This window comes from Drosophila yakuba, chromosome X (genome assembly GCF_016746365.2).
Source record: "Drosophila yakuba strain Tai18E2 chromosome X, Prin_Dyak_Tai18E2_2.1, whole genome shotgun sequence".
NCBI classification, from domain to species: Eukaryota; Metazoa; Arthropoda; class Insecta; order Diptera; family Drosophilidae; genus Drosophila; species Drosophila yakuba.
The window spans coordinates 17187579-17207759 of record NC_052526.2 but is presented as its reverse complement, the minus strand read 5'-3'; the positions used below and the strand labels follow the sequence as shown (position 1 = coordinate 17207759).

General features: G+C 40.4%; 3 protein-coding genes and 2 long non-coding RNA genes across 7 annotated transcripts; 2 read left to right on the top strand and 3 right to left on the bottom strand.

The window, feature by feature from the left end:
- Positions 1-440: 440 nt before the first annotated feature.
- On the bottom strand, positions 441-666 carry LOC120322397. The gene is made up of 2 exons (XR_005562196.1): positions 564-666; positions 441-512 (listed from the first exon to the last, which is right to left on the bottom strand). It is a non-coding gene; the product is annotated as an uncharacterized LOC120322397 (long non-coding RNA).
- A 5745-nt stretch (positions 667-6411) lies between these two features.
- Positions 6412-6773, bottom strand: LOC26536109. Its single transcript, XM_015191000.3, has one exon. The coding sequence runs from the start codon at positions 6741-6743 to the stop codon at positions 6495-6497; it is 249 nt and encodes an 82-aa protein (XP_015046486.2). The 5' UTR covers positions 6744-6773; the 3' UTR covers positions 6412-6494.
- Positions 6774-7498: 725 nt separating this feature from the next.
- On the top strand, positions 7499-13291 carry LOC6525754 (E3 ubiquitin-protein ligase ariadne-1). Of its 2 annotated transcripts, none has more exons than XM_015190999.2 (8): positions 7499-7656; positions 8219-8833; positions 10012-10167; positions 10231-10287; positions 10811-11460; positions 11816-11939; positions 12001-12227; positions 12289-13291. In XM_015190999.2, exons 2-8 carry the CDS (start codon positions 8615-8617, stop codon positions 12368-12370), a joined length of 1515 nt encoding a protein of 504 aa, XP_015046485.1. In that variant the 5' UTR covers positions 7499-7656; positions 8219-8614; the 3' UTR covers positions 12371-13291. The 2 variants fall into 2 exon arrangements, with proteins under 2 accessions (XP_015046485.1, XP_002101575.1); XM_002101539.3 differs by lacking the exon at positions 7499-7656 and adding an exon at positions 7739-7762.
- Positions 10434-10864, bottom strand: LOC120320826. The gene is made up of 2 exons (XR_005560404.1): positions 10772-10864; positions 10434-10705 (listed from the first exon to the last, which is right to left on the bottom strand). It is a non-coding gene; the product is annotated as an uncharacterized LOC120320826 (long non-coding RNA).
- A 930-nt stretch (positions 13292-14221) lies between the features above and the next one.
- Positions 14222-19817, top strand: LOC26535538. 2 transcript variants are annotated; one of them, XM_015190998.3, is made up of 3 exons: positions 14222-14351; positions 14412-17327; positions 19450-19817. In XM_015190998.3, the coding sequence occupies exons 1-2, from the start codon at positions 14345-14347 to the stop codon at positions 14783-14785; spliced, it is 381 nt and encodes a 126-aa protein (XP_015046484.1). In that variant the 5' UTR covers positions 14222-14344; the 3' UTR covers positions 14786-17327; positions 19450-19817. The 2 variants fall into 2 exon arrangements, with proteins under 2 accessions (XP_015046484.1, XP_043062835.1); XM_043206900.1 differs by having other exon boundaries at positions 14345-17327.
- The last annotated feature ends 364 nt before the right edge of the window (positions 19818-20181 follow it).

Here is a 20181-nt window from a genome sequence, read left to right as displayed (position 1 = left end):
TTTTTTTGTTTTTTCTGTTTTTTTTTTTACACGTTTTGGCCGAGTGACTTCTCTTTGTGTGTTTGTTTGAGAAGGTGGGGAAATAGTCGACTTTTAGGCAGTTTTTCGGCTTTGTTTCGCCTGCAGTAAACATTTCATGTTGTTGTTGATGGTTCGAGGGCCAAATTCAGAATTCGCCTTTAAACGACGGTCGGGGGCGTGTGCCAGTGCCAGTGCCAGTGCCAGCGCCTTTGTCTATTTTGGAAACTCTTGTCGAATTGTTGGGGGAACAATTTCAGCCGAGTTCAGGCGAACTAAAATGCCAGTCGCACAGTCTGCGGTCAAAGTCAACGCTCCACGGGTAGCCAAAAACTGAGCATAAACAAGTTCGTCTTCTGGCTATAATTGCCCATACAATAAACACTGCTGCTCAGCTCTTCCCTTTTAATGGCGAGTCAAAGTACTTTGATCATTTTCTTTATTGCTCCAACAGCTCTTTTTATTACATGGTTACACTTGTTTTTATTTTTTAACTGCAAAAAAGGCAATTTAAAAACTTTATTTATTTAGTTTACGGCGCATACGCTGCTTGTCACGGTCAAATCTCGGATTATCTCGTTTCCATAGAAAATATCATATAAAATAAACTACAAGGATAAGTTGGCAGACTTTCAAATGAAAGGTTGCTAAAAAAATTAAACTTTTTTGAGGAAAACTTATAAAATGGTAAAAATCTTACCAAAACTCATATCAAAAATGTTTAGCTTTCGGAAATAATACTTTTAAAAATAAGTCTAAAATGATGGCACAATTTTCGTTGAATCATTGTAATATCTTTTACTGCACAGTTCTACACTGTTGCAGATAAAGTATCTACCAGAATGCAGATACTGCTGCCCAGCACTGTATCTCGTACACTTTGCGAGCTCTGACTTGCAACTTTTTCCCCATTTTGCGGCCCTGCTCCGCGCATTTTGGCTGCTTTGCTGTTTTATATTCTCAAAGACATATGCCGCTACTGCAGGACTCGTAGATAAATTTTTTCTTTTTGGTTTTGGTTTGCGTTCTTTTCACTCGTTTTTTTCCGCTTTTATTTTCTTTTTTCTGCGCAAGGAAAACGTTTCGCTCTGTGTGAGTGCGGTAACTTTATGAATACATATGTATATATGTACATATGTACGTGTATAGAGCTGCCCCTGCGCGTTTTGTATTAAAAATTATCAAAAATAGCGAGCTGGAAAGGAAAAGTTTTTGGCAAAGTTGACCCGGGTCACACGTGTGCTGTCGGTTTTGCCATTGCCATTGCCTTTGACCATTCGCCCTGCTGTTTTTGCCTTTATTGTTATTTATTTCATTACGCATTTCGGTCGTTTTGTGACCAAGATTTGGTTTTCCCCCTTCCCCTTTGCTAATTATTCAGCTCATTTCGCTGCCTTTCTATATGCACACGTGTGCGCGATTGTGTCCTTGTGTGTGTGTGTGTGTGTGTGTATTGTGTATGTGTGTGTTTGTGGGAGATGGTGTGTCTGTGTGCGTGGAATAGTCCCTAAAAGTATGCTGTGTAAATGGGAGACGGCTGTCTCATAAATCTGCCCGCGCATGTGGACAAATGTCCAAACAATTCGCACACAACAAATTCATTTGCCACCCAAATGGGCGGTGGGGCGCGGGTTAGGGCGTGGTCATGCCGCTGGCATCATTTGTATTGCATAATTACTTATTTACACACACGGAAAGCGGAATTAATAAAATCGGTGGGCGTTCTTGAAACCTGTTTCCAGCGAAAGGCAATTCCGAAACATCAATCAATTACATGAAAAAGCTGTTCGAAAGCAAGTCGAAATAATGTGCTGAAAATAGTCATTACAAAACTATAACATTAAATTTCATGTGCTAATTACAATCGTTAACAGTTTTAGGTAAAAAAATATCAAACATCTTAACTGCAATTTTTTTAATTAATATATATTATTAAGTGAAGAAGCTGTACATCATAATATTGTAGGATTGCTATACAAAATGGTATTTCCGCATTAATTCAGCTTTATTCAGTCGGATTTAAATTCGCCGCTTGCCTTCGAACACCTAAGTGACTTTGTGCGTCTTTTCGGTGACATTCAGGTTCCATACTATCCCTTTTGTGTCCTGTGGGGAATAAAGGAGCAGGACGAAGTCGGCGGGGCAACAGTTTCCAAACGAGAGTGCGTGGGTTGCCCAGAAAAAGTGTGAAAGGTCAGAGGGCGGCGGGCGGCGGGGGGTCAGAGGTTAGAGCAAGACGACAGCCTCAAGTTAATTGCTTAATAGTCGAGACATCAATAAATCAAAGAAAAATGCGCGTAAGCATAAAGCAAAAAGCGGCGTCGACAACAAAGAGAAATGGTTCTTTGGAGGCGAATGGGGGGCGAGGTGTTTTGCGGCTGCCTGCGCAAATGCAAACAGACTGATTGATGGCGGCAAGTGATTTATTTATGTTAATGCAAAGGACTCGCGGGGGGTGGGGGGTTGTGAGGCAGCGACATGGCATCGAAGCCAACGAGTGCTGACAGGACACTCAGTGGGGCATAGGAATCCTGGAAAATATCACATTCATATGCCCAACTTCACTTGGCACTCCATTGTATCAATCAAATTGGTCTAAATTCGTTACAAATGCTTTGCATATAAAGACCCTTAACAAACTAATATTATTCTTACAGTCATTCATCAAATTCATCGAAAACATCTATGGAAATTGCAGAATTTCGATCGACGATAACTAAAAACGATAAAAATGACATTCGAATAACATAAAATTATTAAACTCAAACCAAAACGAAGCCAACCTTACAATATTTAATCTTAAATCAAAATATTCTACATTGTTTTCTAGTTTTTTAGCTACAACATTTTTGGGAAAGTTTGATAACTGTTTCAAAACCTCGATAGGCGATAAACAACTTCGATAAGGTCGCTCGTGTTTGGCGGGAAAATGGCCAAGATGCCAGCATACAGATGGGAGTGGGTCCGAAGCGGAGCTTATCGTCGCGTAGGGCTTCCACACCCACATCCAAATCCAAACCCACGCCATCCCATTCGCATTCCCATTCCCATTCCGCGGGCACTTTGGTATTTTCACCTGCGACATTTGTCGCTGTACGTGATTCGACCGACGATTAATCAACTGCGTGGGCGCCGGCGGGATTGGGATTGGGAATACGGGATGTGGGATGAACTTCGGGACTCCGACGATAACAGGAGCCAGGTTCCAGGAGCCAGGAGCACACGCACGCTTTCGATGACGACGTTTGGCAGATTCTAGGACGAACCTGGCGCCGCAGCTCTCATTTAAATGAACAGCCCGTATTCCATGGAAGCAAACCAATCCTGAGGGATTTACCCATTTACCCATTATCTTTAGCAACTGCTCATCATTTTTTGAAGCTCTTGTTTTAGAGCAAATGACAGCACTGTTTGAACAACAATTTTACAAATATGTATGTATGTATGTACTTGCAGGCCCACTGATTTAGGTGCATATTTGATTTTGTTAATTCGACGAGCTGCTGGATCAAATGCCCGATAAAACAGAATGGGGGGACAGCCAGGCGACAAGAAAGACATCAAATGAATTTTAATACGCGCCAGGGGAGCCGTCAATAATTAATCGAACAAATGGCCAGCGGCGAGGCCGAAGTTTTTGGTTATACCAAAACTCATCTGGCTGCTTTATTGGCGGCGCTTCAATAATTGATTATGGCGAAGTGGACGGTGGATCTGCGGATGTGGCGCATGTTCATTCAATAATAATTCCAATTCGCCAGCGACAACTTTGTCGTGTTGGTGGCGCCTCCACGGCTGCCCCCGAAAATCGCTGCAAAATAAGATTGGGGCGGCGGAATGGGCATGAATAAACATCAATAGGAATTTTATTGTGAAAATATTTGTCGCTGCCGGTACGGTAGGTCAACAAGAACAAAAACAACAGCAAACAAATGACAAACTCTGCACGGAAAAAATTCAAATAATATATGTAGGTACATTAAATATTGAAAACTATATTCGATTTTCAGCTTTTGATTTATCATCGCTCTGAATCTGATTTTTTTAGATTTGTAAGATTTATTTATAAATCAAGTAAAATCGATATGCTTTTGTTCGAGTGTACAGATTCCAGCCTGCCAATGACCGCAGAAATACAGAAAAACAGAAAAAAGGAAGGAGAAATTATAGCGCAAACGAAAGTCATGGGAATTTATTGCTGTGCTGTGAACAAACAAAAAGAAAGAAATATCATACAAACAGTTCACTTTAATAGCGTACACTAGCAAATAATTCCCAAAGCCATATACATACATATATATATGTATATAAACATATGTATGTTCAAATGTACATATTTGTATTCAACTTTTCCCTATGTTTCATCTTTAAATTTGTAGAAAAAATTGTTTCATGCCATTCAATTTAGTTTACAAATAAGAGCAAAGGTTTCTCTCTTTTTTCGGCCATTAATCTTATAAATATTCTTTGTATATTTTCTAGCAAGTGTGTATTTCAATAAAACGCTATAAAACAATATTGCAGATTTGCGACTCCTTCTCCATAGAAAAGTGAGTGCAAATCGTACTTTGCCAGGCGATCTCGTATTCTTCTTGTGCCTCGTGTGTCCTGTGTGCCTTTAGCTTGACCTTTTTTTGTGGCAACGCGTGAACGATGACGTATACGCTCCGTACGCCCGGCGGCAATAAAATTGATGTCACGTTTTTATGACGCCGTTGATGAGTCGTTATCTTTGATTTCAGCACGCAGGCTCGGTCTCCATTTCCGTCTCCTTGCCACGCTCCGCCATTATCCTGCTCCACGCTTGTTTTTGCGTCCGAGGCGCAAGTTTACAAAGCCGCATCCCTTACACATATACACTCACACACACGAGCAGGACACCCGCACACACCCACACCCACGCAGACATCGACAATCGCGTCAGGTGGCCGCGGTCTTGTGGTCATCATTCTTCGCCTCTGCACCGCTTGGCTTTTGTTGCTGCTTTTTGTCCTGTTTTTAATTTACGCCCAGTTCAATTTGCGCTTTTTGTTTTATCTCCGCTCATAATTTATTGTCTTTGTCTTCTCTCCTCGTTTCGCTGGCATTTGCAAATTGAAAACAAGAAGTGTGGCTTAAGCCTATCGTTGCGACTTAGGGATACTTGGTACTAAATAGTTGCGAGAGCGGCACAGAGAGCCTAAGTAACCTGTAAAGGTTCTAACAAGTATTCTGCAATATATTTATTGATTTTCGCATCTTCACTGCTTACTTTTATCTGTAGAGGGTATATCTCTGTTTAGACGAATTCAATTTACCCATATTGATCCATGAGTAACCGGTATAAACAGATGCGCGACCTTTGTCGTTGGCAAACAACGGCAACAATTCCTGCCGCCATTTGAAAACGGTTTCTTTTTACACGTTGTTTGTACTTTTGCTGGCAAGCATGCTTTACGAGCACGGCAGACAACTATAAAACGCAGCAGCATCGTCGGAGCTAGAGCAAGCAAGTTCGATAGAAAATATCACTACTTAGCGGTTGATTGCCCTTTTTCGTTAACGAACTAACTACACTTTGCAGAAAAACTAATATATTTATTTAAAGGGGGGTATCTATTTCCAAATAAAATAATCAAACAAGCGATTTATCGTTACGCAACCCTTTAATTGATTTCAGATTTAAGATTACCCAAGCTCAAAAAGTCCTTGTGTGGCTTTTAATCTTATTTACACGTGTAACTAAATAAAAAACTACATTTTAATAAATTCCCAGAAGGGTTCGGCTGTAATTGAATTGGGCAGCACAGAGTGGCGTTCCGTGTTATGAAACTTCCCAGCAATTATGGCGTGCCTAATGCAAATTGCAATTAATTCCTGAAATGCAAATTCGAACTGCATAGGAAATGGCCAACATGCATACATATGTATAAATGTATAAATATATACTCGTATGCATATAGTGTAATTTAATCACAATTATATGTGATGACCGGCTTTTAGTGACAACTGCCTGGTATTACAATTCATAAATGCAAATTGCTTAAATGCTCCCAATGAAGTGGGTGTATTTTTCAGCTGCTTTTTTGTAACGAAAAAAACAATGCAGCCATTCATGCGCTCAGTGCATTCGATAAATTTAACTCAATTGATTGAATTATAATAAAATTGACGGTTTCGCTATATACAAAAAACTGCTGTTCGTATTGATACGTTTTTCGAGTTAAAAATGTTATTTGGCAACTGCCGCCATGTAATTTTGTACTTATTATCGAACAGATAATAATATTTAGTTCTGTGCAATGAGGCAATCGAAAAACCTCATTAATTCTGTTATTGTTTAGTTCAAATTTAATCATACGCCCGATCAATTTTATTACCATTGTCGCCTTGTTTTAATCGAGTTTGCTGTATTTATGTTGCAAGCTAATTGTACCCATGCAATGGGTTGTTGCTTTAAATATGAATTCGAAGATAATGTTTAATGTTAAATCGCATCAGGTGCACAATATTTGGGGCACACAGTGTCCGCGTTCGTCGCGGGCATAACCCCTCGCACAATGGCATCCCGATGGGTTTTTCCAGCACCGCTGGCTGAATTCCTGGCAGAAGGACTCGCATCGGCAGATCGGATTGCTCAGGCGGCACTCGTAGGGCCCACATCTTCCGGATCCGTCCAGATTTCCCCGAATGGACACCACCATTAGAAGAAGGAGAAACCGAACTGCCGTCGAACGACTATGCATTATGGCCGCAATCTGATTAAAGCAGCTAGCTATTTATATTTACCATTTATATTTACCCAAAGTCACAAAACAACAGTTGTCAGGTGTTGCCATAATAATACCATATACTCTTGTAAAATATTTTTATCAAAATTAAATTAGGCGCCCATTGCCAGTGCAACTCTGTTCAAATGAATACAAAAGAATCGATGTTTCTATGTCCATGCTAAATCAGGGTGAACGCATATTCAAGTAACGGTAATTGTGGAACGGTGGAAAGTGGAGCATTCGAGGTTTTCCTTTCATATATTTCAATTTTATCAAATATTCAATTAATGCCTTATAATTATGCTCTAGAAAAACTGTATTTTACTCTATGAGTAAAGGGTAAAATTATACTGCATATTCATAATAATAATTTAAAGCTTTCGTCGAAAATACCGATTATTTCAATCGGGTTTGTGTCACGGATAAAAGCTTGACATGTGGTTCGTGTCTTTGGATTTTAGCGCTTCTGATATTGGACTGTAAGTCGATTCTCTCAAAAACTGTTTCTGTTAATTAAACGGAATTTTCAGAACGATCTCATTTTTATAAATACACTAAGATAATAATAAAACAATTAACCCACATATGAAGTTCACTTGTTTCCACACCTACTGTTTCTCAACAACCGATAAAACATCGTCGCTACTTTGACGCCCATCGATAAGCAAATAAAAACAAACAGACGATTCAACGGAACGGCTGATGAAACAGACGGCTATCGGAACGAAAGTAAATTGGGAAAAAAGCACAAGCAGGCGCACGCAGCTCTCTTTCGCACACACTTTACTTCACTGTGCGAGCGTGTGTGTGTGTGTTATTTTTTTAGAAAAGCAAAGAGAGCACCAAGAGAACCAACACCGATGCAAATCATTTTGTTGGCTTTATGGTTAGTTTTCCGTGAAAATTCAATTCAATTTGTGCATTGCAACTGAACTTGGCGTCGAAGTCAAGCACGACTAGTGAAATAAACAAGTGTTTTTTCTTCATCAAAAGTGCGTAGAAAGACAACAAAAAGTCATAAGCTTTTCGAATGTGCCTTTGTGTGTGTGTGTGTGCGTGTGTGTGGTAATACACACGTAAAGTGCGCATGTGTGTGCGCAGTGTGCTGGTGTGTGTGATTACCTTGAAAACAAAATAATCTGCTCTAAAACAAAACTGCATTTGTGTACATAATTTTTTGTTTTATTTTTTAATATTGTCTTATCGACTTTTTGTCGATTTTACATGATTAAACGGTGTGGGCACACCACATAGACACATTTAACATAGTGTTATTCTGGCTTTTCGCTGTTAAATCAGCAGTTTGCCCCTGTTAAGCGTGCATATCAGTGTGGCCGTCCTGCTGAAAAATACCGCCGCCAGTATGACCGCGACACGACTCAGCAGGCTCTCCTATTGTCATTAGAAAATCTGACATATGTATTTTTCATTTACCAATAAAAAAACAGCCAGCACGCAGCGTTTCAACCAGCAGAGAATAAAACAAGTTAGTGCACAAAAAGAAACAGGAGCTGTGCACGAACTGCATCGACCAAACGTAACTGGCCACGCCACTGTGAGGGCAACAACAATAACAACTGGCGAAAAAGGGCTGCGCAAAAACGTAAACAAAAGCAAGTTGAAAACGGGGCAAAGGAAAAGTCAAAAGCAAATGCAAATGCAAAAGTAAAACCAAAGGAAAGCCAGTGGAAAACAAAGCCTCGAAAGCTGAAGACAAAGAGGAACGGAAGTGGAGCGGGGAGGCAAACGAGCGCAAGAGGAACAGGAAGAGGAAGAGAGAAGAAGGAGCAGCAGCAACAGCAGCAGCTGAAGCAGAAGCAGAAGCGCAAAACAGAAACCGAAAAATGGACTCGGACAATGACAATGATTTCTGCGATAATGTCGATTCGGGCAACGTTTCCTCGGGCGACGACGGCGATGACGACTTCGGCATGGAGGTGGACCTGCCGAGCTCCGCGGAGCGCCAGCTGGACCAAGATGACTACCAGTACAAGGTGCTCACCACCGATGAGATTGTGCAACACCAGCGGGAGATCATCGACGAAGCCAATCTGCTGCTAAAGGTATGGCAAAGCCAAAAGCTAGCGAGTACAGTGAACACCCGCTAGTACAACTGTGCATCCAAAACTCATAACACATAACTTTCAATCCTAGGGCAACCCTAGAGGTTCATTCTTTACTCAGTGCAGACAACAATGATAAGCAAGGTTGCTCATACAGTCAGGCCTTCCTAGCACAAACCTTGCAAAGAATATGTTTACTTCCGCTTTCGTTGGCGCTTGCGGATTGCAGTGAAAGCCAATGTGTACAACCATCTGTTTTCGCCCCTTATACAGTCTATATTTTGACATAGTTTAGCTGAGTATAGCTGCATCCGTCTTCCAAAACTATCTGATCAGTTCTAGAAATGTTCGCCTATTAGAGGCATTACTGTGCTGCACACAGTGCATTTGGGCATGTGTATCCGAGCATCGCGCTCCCCACCCCTCGCTCTTTCCGCCCACCGCCCTGCATGGGATCTGGGATAAGCTGAAGGTCGTCCGCTGATGACTGCCAGTGCCAGTGAAATCGGAACACAAACACCCAGGCGCACCCAAGGTCGCCAGATCCGCATCCCATATCCGCATCAGCAGCTGACTTGCCAAAAGTTCACTATCAAAGTTTTCACTTTCCAAGCTTTCGGGGGATCCCCTTAAAAAAACAGAAATTCAGGGATTGTATTTGAAATTAATTACTTAGATTGAACTATTTCATATAATCCATGTAGTATCATCTGAAAATCGAACATTGCAATAATAAACGAAGTTCCATTAGCTTGGGTGTTAACTTTCAGCATTAACACGCCTTCGATTGATACTGATAAGGTATCTAATTGTTAGTTAAATAAAGCACCTTTACTTACATATTTATGTACTTTTTTTTGATTTTCAAGAAATCGTTTAGATATCAAGCATCCCAACAAGACACGTAGTTTTCCCAGCATTTGTAGAGCTTAGACAGACCAATTGGCCCAAAATGCATATTGCACTTTATCGCTAGTGGTAGTTATAGTGGCAGCCACATTCGATTATTGTTCATCCTGATGTACATAAGTAGCTTCTGCTGCTGATCGCAAATGATTTGGCATTGATTTCGAGGCTGACTGGGATGCAGCCCCGCTCCTTTCCCTCATGCCAGACCCATATATTTTATTTGCCATCATCCACTGACATTCGCTTTGTTTCGTTCTCTATGGCCACAGCTACCCACACCAACTGCGCGCATACTGCTTAATCACTTCAAGTGGGACAAGGAGAAGCTATTGGAGAAGTACTTCGACGACAACACCGAGGAGTTCTTCAAATGCGCACACGTCATAAATCCTTTCAACAACTCCACCGAAGCGGTCAGACAAAAGGTGAGCCAAGTGACTAAGACTCCATTTGATATTATCATCTAATGCATTTTTCCCGATTTTCAGAACACACGAAGTCAGTGCGAAGAGTGCGAAATATGCTTTTCACTGCTCCCGCCAGATGTAAGTTACCATGGAGGAGGGATGAGTGCTGCCATGACCTAATTGTAGTCTAGAATATTTTGGAGGAAATTCGATTTTGTACCTAGTCAATGGTGCCTTATCTTGTGCTTAGCTGCACAAATCTATAATATTCTAAAAGTACTTGATTTGTATTATATCAATTATTTTATTGGCTTACGTTATCAATAATTTACTTGATTGATTTATAATTGTGGATTGCAAAGGGACATAAATGTAGTGGTCTGAGTACATTTTATATTATAGACAAGCAGCAAAGCTGACTAACAAATACTATGAGCGTGGGCGTATCAAACGTTTGAAATTACCCTGAACTGTGTAGGTGTATTTAAATTGTTGTAAGCTTCCTCATCAAGCTCTTATAGTTCCATAGATCTCTAAGTATATGATTCCGAATAACCTATAATTTATAGAGTCGAAACACAACCGTTTACATGTTGCAAGTGAAATCTTCAATATTACTCACAATTTGGACTAATAACTCTTTTCTCTTTGTTCAATTTAGTCCATGACCGGGCTGGAGTGCGGACACCGCTTCTGCATGATCTGTTGGCACGAGTATCTGTCAACGAAGATCGTGACGGAGGGTCTGGGCCAGACCATTTCGTGCGCGGCGCACGGCTGTGATATCCTGGTGGACGACGTGACCGTCACCAAGCTGGTGATGGACGCACGGGTGCGGGTTAAGTACCAGCAGCTGATCACCAATAGCTTTGTGGAGTGCAACCAGCTGCTGCGCTGGTGTCCGTCCGTTGACTGCACCTATGCTGTGAAGGTGCCGTACGCGGAGCCCCGTCGCGTCCACTGCAAGTGCGGCCATGTCTTCTGCTTCGCCTGCGGCGAGAACTGGCACGATCCGGTCAAGTGTCGTTGGCTGAAGAAGTGGATCAAGAAGTGCGACGACGACTCGGAGACGTCCAACTGGATCGCGGCCAATACCAAAGAGTGTCCCAAGTGCAGCGTGACAATTGAGAAGGACGGAGGCTGCAACCACATGGTGTGCAAGAACCAGAACTGCAAGCACGAGTTCTGCTGGGTTTGCCTCGGTTCCTGGGAGCCGCACGGCTCCTCCTGGTACAACTGCAATCGCTATGACGAGGACGAGGCCAAGACCGCCCGTGATGCTCAGGAGAAGCTGCGCTCCTCGCTGGCCAGGTGGGTTATTCGACTGGGCACTGTGTCGCAGGATTATAACTACTTTTGAAATTATAGTAGTTGTGTAGTATTTGTTTTGCTTTTCGTAGTTCGCTGATAATGCTCTTTGTGCCTATTCATTACGGCGTATTTTATCTGCTAATTTCTTTTTCGAAAAGATAACGATTGAAAGCCGTAAAATGAAATGAATCAGCTTATATTTGTAATTAAATTTTATCACTGATAAACCTTAAGTGCTATAAATGACGAACAATGTTTAAACTTGTCAAGGCAAAACACTACGCGAATACGCATAAAACTGAAAGTCATTCTGGAGCAAAACTCACTGATATATTATCTTTTGCTAAATCCACAGATATCTCCACTACTATAATCGCTACATGAACCACATGCAGTCGATGAAGTTTGAGAACAAATTGTATGCATCTGTGAAGCAAAAAATGGAGGAGATGCAGCAGCACAACATGTCATGGATTGAGGTAAGTGGTGAAAATTCGTGACCATAACAATGCATATTCAACAAACTCATTGCAATTGCAGGTGCAGTTTCTGAAAAAGGCTGTCGACATACTTTGCCAGTGCCGTCAGACTCTCATGTACACGTACGTGTTTGCATATTACTTGAAAAAGAACAATCAATCCATGATATTCGAGGATAATCAAAAGGACTTGGAGTCGGCAACCGAGACGTTGTCGGAGTATTTGGAACGTGATATTACATCCGAGAATTTGGCTGATATTAAGCAGAAAGTGCAGGATAAATACAGGTAAGAAAGCGACATACATACATACAAATCATGCTCCAAACATTTGTTTTCATTCGATTAGGTATTGTGAAAAGCGGTGCTCTGTTCTGCTGAAGCACGTGCACGAGGGGTACGACAAGGAGTGGTGGGAGTACACAGAATGACGAGAGTCATGGCTGGATAACTAAGCTAAGCCTAGCGGCAGGCAATCGGAATGTAGTGCCCGCTAAACGCCTCCACATCCAGCATCCGAAATGCACCACACACTGTACCCATCCACATAGCGACCAATACCCACCCACCCTCACACACACACACACCCAAAACCCACACAGAAATCGAAGCCGAAGAAGTTGAACAGAAGTTAAAGATAATGCAGAAGCTACACAGCAAGGCAAAAGGAAGGAAACACGGAACTCCCGCTTGATAAATCCCCACACAAGAGTTGCAAAGCAAAATTGAAGCCATTTCAGAACACTGTGAAGCCAGAAGGAAATCAACATAAAACCGTAATATATATAAATATATATAATTATATATATATTTCTTCGTAACGAGCAGCAGCATCAGGATACGAAGCAGGACAGGATCAGATTGACACTACCACTCATACACACACACACACACAGAACCAGTCACAAGGATCAGCAGCAGCAGCATAAATATATAGTAAATAATCAACAGTTACAAACTTATTTGATGTTAACCGATTGCAAAGAGATCTTCATGTTATCAAAACCTAAAGAAAAACGAAACAAAAAACGAATTGAAAAATTAGTGAATTCAAAGCTACACGAATGAGAAACCAACAATAGAACCTAAATTTATGTGAAATAAACTACACATGTATGCAGAAACACTCGCCCAGCTTCCCTCCCACCTGCCCAACTTCCTTCGACCTTCTGCGTCCCGTTCTAAAACCGTTTAGGCTTGAGGTTAGCGTTATTGTTCTTTAGTTTCAATCTCAGACCCAGTTCGATTTTCAAATTCGAATTTCTTCCAGTTTGTTAAGCTTTTTTTTTTTGTAATGATTTCCTCTTTTTTTTATTTTGTTTTCTGTTCAATAAACAATTGTGCCTAGCATATATGGAATGAAAATGTTTGCAATTCGATCGGATAGGCCTTGCCTTCGTGGCGGGAGCAGAGCTACGCCCCCATTCTTAGTACGTAATGGCCTCTCGAATATTGTAAATGCCTAACGGAGTCAGGTGGATCGGTGGATCAGTGGATCAGTGCTCCCAGCCGCGATAATCCAAGTGAACGTTGCTCCAGCACAAATCGAAGAACATGCCGAAACCCGAGACACACACACACTAAGTTATATTGACGAGGATTGTATAGTTGATGGGGAGGGAGATGGGGGTCCCTGGATCCTTGCAGTGTCCTCCTCCTCCTTCTCGAATCGTTGTATATAAGAGAACAGTTTTGTCCATGGTTTCCTAGCCCGCCCACAAAACACACAAATTGACGCACGTACATCACGTGCGATACGTGCTGCACACCCATAACATAACTCGACTTGCCACGCCCCCGCTACGAAGGCGTCGGAGCCTTTTACCATGTTTCCGTTTTCAGCATTCTCTATATTCTTAACAACAATAAATGAAGAAACAATTATATTTATAAACAAACTAAAGCTAAATGGAAAACTCATTGACATTAAATTGATGTAAAAAGTTAAAAGTTGTTCGAATTGAATGAAAATGAAAAAAAAGAAAAAGCAAACAAAAAAATATCATAATGTGGAATACAAAAAGATATATAAAAAAGCTGTAAAAATTATGAGAAACTATGTATGTATAATTAAAGATGAAATGTTGCAAAAATTAGTGAAAATAAAAATTTAAAAAATCTAGCCGACTGTTTTGTTGTGATTGCATGCATGTATATATGTATACTCGTAGTATATAAAAAAGCAACCCCCAATAGGTTAATCTACTCGTAAATCACATACTTATTATTATCACTGAAACACATACCACTGGTCGTTTTCCAGGAATTCATACCATTTTTTATTTATTTCTTTATTTGTTTCATACTTATTCAATTCTTGGGGGAAGAAAAAGCTATAAGAATGGGTCACAATCATGTTTCAAAATCATTTGTAGTCGACACAGCAGCACCACAATACAGAAGCAATGAAGAGTAAGACTGTTTTAATCAACACATTGTGCAAATATTCACTTCTTCTCAAATTATTCGCAGTTCTCGGAGTTATAATCCTCTTCGTCATATGCGCATGTGCGTTTGGATTGCCACAGCTGACGAGTATCATTTGGGCAAATAAGTATCCTCCTGGTTATGGCCCAGTAGTAACCGGCATAAAGGCAGCCATCGCCCTAACTCCATGCACCCCGGAGCGAACTCCCAGTACCTTTAGCTTCCGCTCAAATGACGAATGCAACCAGAGGTGTCCCGGATATTGTGCCAGCTGCAATTCGACGTGTATCTTCAGCCACCGATGCGTCTGCGGAGCTAGTATCTACTGTACATGGAATCCCGACACATCCAAACTTCAGCCAGGAGCTCCGATCCCACAAGTATGCGAGCCCATTGAGAATTTCATAGGACGCAATTAACGTGTACTAATAATTAAATACAAAACGATTGAGTAATAAAATCCATGTGGGCATTCTGTATCAACTTTGTAATCACAAAAGCTTGAGCTACGTCAAGTGTCTCGACTATTAGATACCTGTTACTTAGCTAATGCGCTTGTTTCCGAGATTTCGCACGGACTTCACCTGGTGATAATTACAATAACATACTAATACTAAATGTGACTTACACTTTAACAAATTCTTACTAGCGCCATTGAGATTTCGCTGCTATGAATATGGTTGATTTGTTTTCCGAACTAGCGATGTACATATGTATGTATATCTGTATTTGTTTATTTTTAACTTACACACAGCTCTATGAGAATGGGCCACACTCATCTTGTTCAGATCAGTGGTAAAAATTATTTTACAAAAGAGAAAAAATAGACGTATAGTAATATATGGTAATCATTATGTCATGCATGTCACAGAAACTAACACATAAACTGATAAGCAAATTCACAAAAATGCAGTCTTCTATGAACATGTTAGAATATGTATTAAATTTACGAAGAATGCATTTAAATCCACTTTCTTACGAAATGAACTTTACGGTCACGCGATTTATGTGAAAACATTTAAATAACAAAATTAGTATGCATGGAATTTTGCCTATACTTTCTATGCAATCCGGATGTCTATAATCTAAAAACTTTCCGGCATTTCAAGCTGAATTAAACTTGTAGATAAATGTGATGGATTTTAATGAAATTAGAAGGCACTAAATCTGCTAACAAAATATTTGTAAAACAAAAGTTGTACCGCAAATCCATTTGACAATATAATGAACATCTTTATTATATACAGTCCTAAGGTTTTGTTTATTATATAAATTTTAAGTTAATAGATTACCACGTATCTCACGTATTCTTAGAAAATCCCTTAAGTCCTTCGAGCTTTCAAATTTTAGGAAGTCTTAAAACTAATGGATAATTCAGGTACTTTGTGCACTTTCGGTTGGAAATTTTGAACTATTCTTTCGATATTATTTGTTTTCGGCAAACGTTTGTAATAATTGCATTAGCATTGCGGCCTCTAGGGCTTCTCTGGGCGACGATCTGGGTCTCGATTATGGGACGATGGCTGGTTGTTGCTTCTATGGCCTCTTACAATAGCCGCTGTCACACGCACAAGAGTCTTAAGTCTAATCTTGTGCAGTGGCCAGCAGCTGCAATAAGTACCTTTCGGTTCGCGACATGGTCGGTGAATCACTACCATTACTGTTCGACTGTCACACTCATCATTGGCGGGGATTACAGTTCAACGGACATTGCCGAACCGAGTGCTGAATAAGTGATGATGATGTGCCCACGACATATGGTCGAAATTCCAGGCTAAAATGCGGTGGGTCCTGGCACGTTTTTGAATAATATATACCAATGTGTGTATATATATTTTATGGGTCTCGTTGGGTTATTGATTTTCAATTGCTAAATGCATTTCCCCTTTTCGTTGTGCGATTTAATATCCTCGTCACTGAATCACGTAAAAAAAAAAGTAGTGTGATGATCAAGTTATACTATTATCCTGCGGAGCACTTAAAAAAAAATGTATTGTTTCGCAGACGAGCTGGATCCTTTGGCTGGTCGTTGGTTGTCGCTTAATTAACGCTATTTAACTGAGACATTGTTCGGTGCGGCGTTCACCTTTTATAGTGGCAGGTGGTCAGAACATCCCTCTTGCTTCAGCTTGTTTAAGTACCTTCCCTGTACGTGTTGGCCGAAGACTTAGATGTGTGTGTGGTATTATTAGGGGCGCATTAGTGTGTGTCCCAGTCGCAAAAGGCTGCCTACTTTTCAGAGCTGCGTTGGGGAGGCTAAAGCGGCGAAACAACAACAAACAGAAGAGGAATGAATCCCAAAAAATCGAAAGCCAGACATTGAGGCAGGTTTCCTTTACTCTATATGCCAAGATACATATACATATGCATACACATACATATACTGTATACTTGAGGTTCTTGACCAGAAGCCAAAGTGCCGCTGAGCGAAATATGATCCGAATGGAGATATGCAACTGCAACTGCAACTTGCAACTGCCACAATCAGTGATGGTGGTGGGCTAAGGCCAAAACCCCTGCTTCATCCCCAATTCTCCCAACCGGGGGCGTCACAAAAATTAAATAACATTTTTCCCGGCGGCTGAGTGGTGGCACTTGTATGGCATCTCCGGGTTTGGACTGCTCTTTGGTCTGGGGTTCTGGGTTTGGGTTTGGAATGCTTCGCTGCTCAGCGCCCGTACAAAAGTGTGCCTGTGTTTAGTGGGGAATCTCAACAAGGTAACGGTAAAGGTAATGGTGGTAATGGTGGCTTAGAGCGTATCAAGTGACAGATTGTCTGCGGCAAGGAGGCCGGCGATCAGTCGATTCGCTAGTCGTCTTGGGAAACCATAATTTCCGACAGCTTTTCACAACTGTCAGTTCCCGATGTTGTTCTAAAGTAAAAATAATAATTGATATGTCCGAAATATATTACACACATTTGGTTTGGGGGCCACAACATCCGTTTAATTGGTACATGCTGTAAGTACATTTAATAATATTCATTAAAATTCAGAGAATCTTATAAAAATGGAGTTTACAAGAACAGGAAACTGCTCCAAAGGCAATGCAATTTCGAAAAATCTGATAATAATTAGAAATGTAAAAACTAATTTAAGAGGTGTTTCATAATGAATTTGTATGTGCCAACATTAAATGTAGGCGTAATGCAATTAAAGAAATGTGAAATTTTACTTATATATGAAAGGTAATTGTTAAAGAACATAAACAACAATAAATGCACATAATAATAATTGTAAAAATATTAAAACTGGAGTATAAGATAGTATTATTATATGAACTTTAAAATTCCTAACCAAATGAAACAGGTGCTAAAGTCAAGTTCATTCTCTTGGCTGCCTAATCAGATATTTGCAAAACTTTTAATCAATTTCACATAAATTTTTCATAGTAAATTACCTTGCTGTTCAAGGTGGTTCCACTAAGGGATATTCAAGTATTTATGTAAATATATTATTTAAACTCCGTTGTCAGTAATTTTAAAGTAATGTTCAAAATATTAGATGCTCTAAAAACTTGACCAAACCAATTCCATATGCAATCCATTAAGTCTTTTATTTTGACTGACTAGCAAAGTTGATTATAATCAATATTTATGAAATAACGTTGTTATTAAATGGCCACATATACTTCTATAAATTCCTGTGAGCGCGTCACACGTGTCCTTTGCAGAAAGATAGGGGCGGAAGAGGGACGGGAAGTGGTGGGGGGAATGCAGGGAGTGGGGTCGGATTCGCGACCTTCGCTGCTACGTCACAGTGCTTCAAGATAATCGAGAGCGGAAAGAAATGGCGGAAAAATCCTTGCGAAGGGAAAATGCAAATGGAAAACAGTGCGCTGGGCGGTGGTTCGAGTGGCGCGGGGAGTGCGTCTAAAAATAGCAGCCCCCGAAAATCTAGGACACCTCGCCCCGCCACCGTGACGTTGCAGACGCCCCTTTTGCTGTTTCGGCACTGAGAGAAATGGTTCACCACACTTCAATAGCTCAAAATAAAACCAAACGCAAAATAATCCCGGTAAAAAAATATTTCAAAAAGCAAATTAAGTAATGAAAAGGGTTGAGACAATTCGTATTTACCTGGTCTTCAGTCGGCTTGCTGTGATAAATTTAAATACATATTTTTTACAATATTTAATAGCATTTCAAATGTGGAATATTCATCCGATTTAATAGTGTGATGTTAAAAATGGAATTAACTTCGCATTTAAAGTGGGCTTGTAATAAGTGAGATTAATTAAAAATATTAATGCATACTTTTAGACATCTTCGTAAGTGATTGCATTGAGAATACATTTGTTTTTAATACCCTATGGAAACAATTCCATTCTTGATCTGTGTTTTTGGTTTTTCTCGCTGTGTGGCCTGCCTTTTTAGCTTTCACTTTCTCCAGGCACTTTCCCATCGCTCCCCTCTACCCCCCGTCCAACTCTCCGCAGCCGCCTCGTTTCGTCTTCGGGGGGACTTCGTCTTGGATTCGGCACTGGGTTACTGGGTCTGCACATCGCAGCATCTGCTCGGTGGCGACTATGACGTCAGCGGCGGCGGGTAAATGGCCTCTGCAGGCTCGTCACATGTTGCTGTTGCGCCCAGCAACATCCGCACCACGGAAAAGGGGCGCCACCCCGTTTCAGCCTCAACAACAGGAACAACAACAGCAGCGAGGAGGCGCAGGGTCAACAATGTTTGGGCTGCCCCTGAAAGTAGGCAGCGATTTTTTCTGCACCGCTCCGCGGAGAATAAACAGAGAATAATGTGGCAGGCGAGTTTAAATTGCTTTAGCTGGACATTGCAGGAGTTCGGAGTTGGCAACTTTACATATTATGAACTTTCAGTGCAAGTGGTCGTTTTGTTCGTAAACAATATAATTAGGTGCCTGAAAGAGGGCAACTCTTCGAGCGGAAAACTGAAAATAGTTGGATTTTAATTAAAAACTTTGTTCTGGTACTTAGCTTCTCAACTATGTGTTTTGTCCCCCGCAGGTTGTCGGTAAAAATTAAAGAGCATAGACTTTTGAATAGTATATTTCACTTTTTGTACGATTTATTAACATTTTTGTTTTTTTCTATTTGTTCATAATTTCAGCCTTTGTATTTAGCCGCCTAAAATTACCCTTTTCTGGAATTTGTTAAACTTTCTATCTGGAAACACACACTGATTAAATGTATTGATTTCAAATTGCAAATACAAGTTTCTTTACACAAAATATTCATTTTGTGAAAATTTACCTAACTATCAAAATATTAAATTCTATTTAATATATTCAAAGCTCAAAGAAACGGAACTTAACTTAGCTACGAATTAAAGTGTATTAAATGCAGCTGTTTAATCTAACAGCAATCAAAATGATAGAACTTTTAATACAAATTTAATATAATAATTTAATAATAAGAACTTAAAACATAGTTTCACTGTCATATACTTATGGTTAATTAAAGCATAAAATATAAATATATTGGCATTTTTATTACTTACTATTAACACACATGCTATGGAACTTTTTTAATTAAGTTACAACTGTCTTTCGAATTGCGGTAGACCATCCCACAAACGAGCTCAACGTGTCAAGTTTTTGTTTTTAAAACGATCTCAAAACTTGCTTAGTGGAACTCGGACGTAGGACAGAGGTTTGGGGATACCCCGAACACCACTGATGACGATTTTGAACTGACATCACTTGCACTTTCGGCACACTTTGAAAAAAAATTGAAAAAAAAATGCATATTCATATGTTTTGGCGCCAGAGTTTTGGGTTTTCAGTTTGAATTACGACTTTTGCAGGCTGGAGCCGTTCACGACTGTTTGGCTTGGAGACGA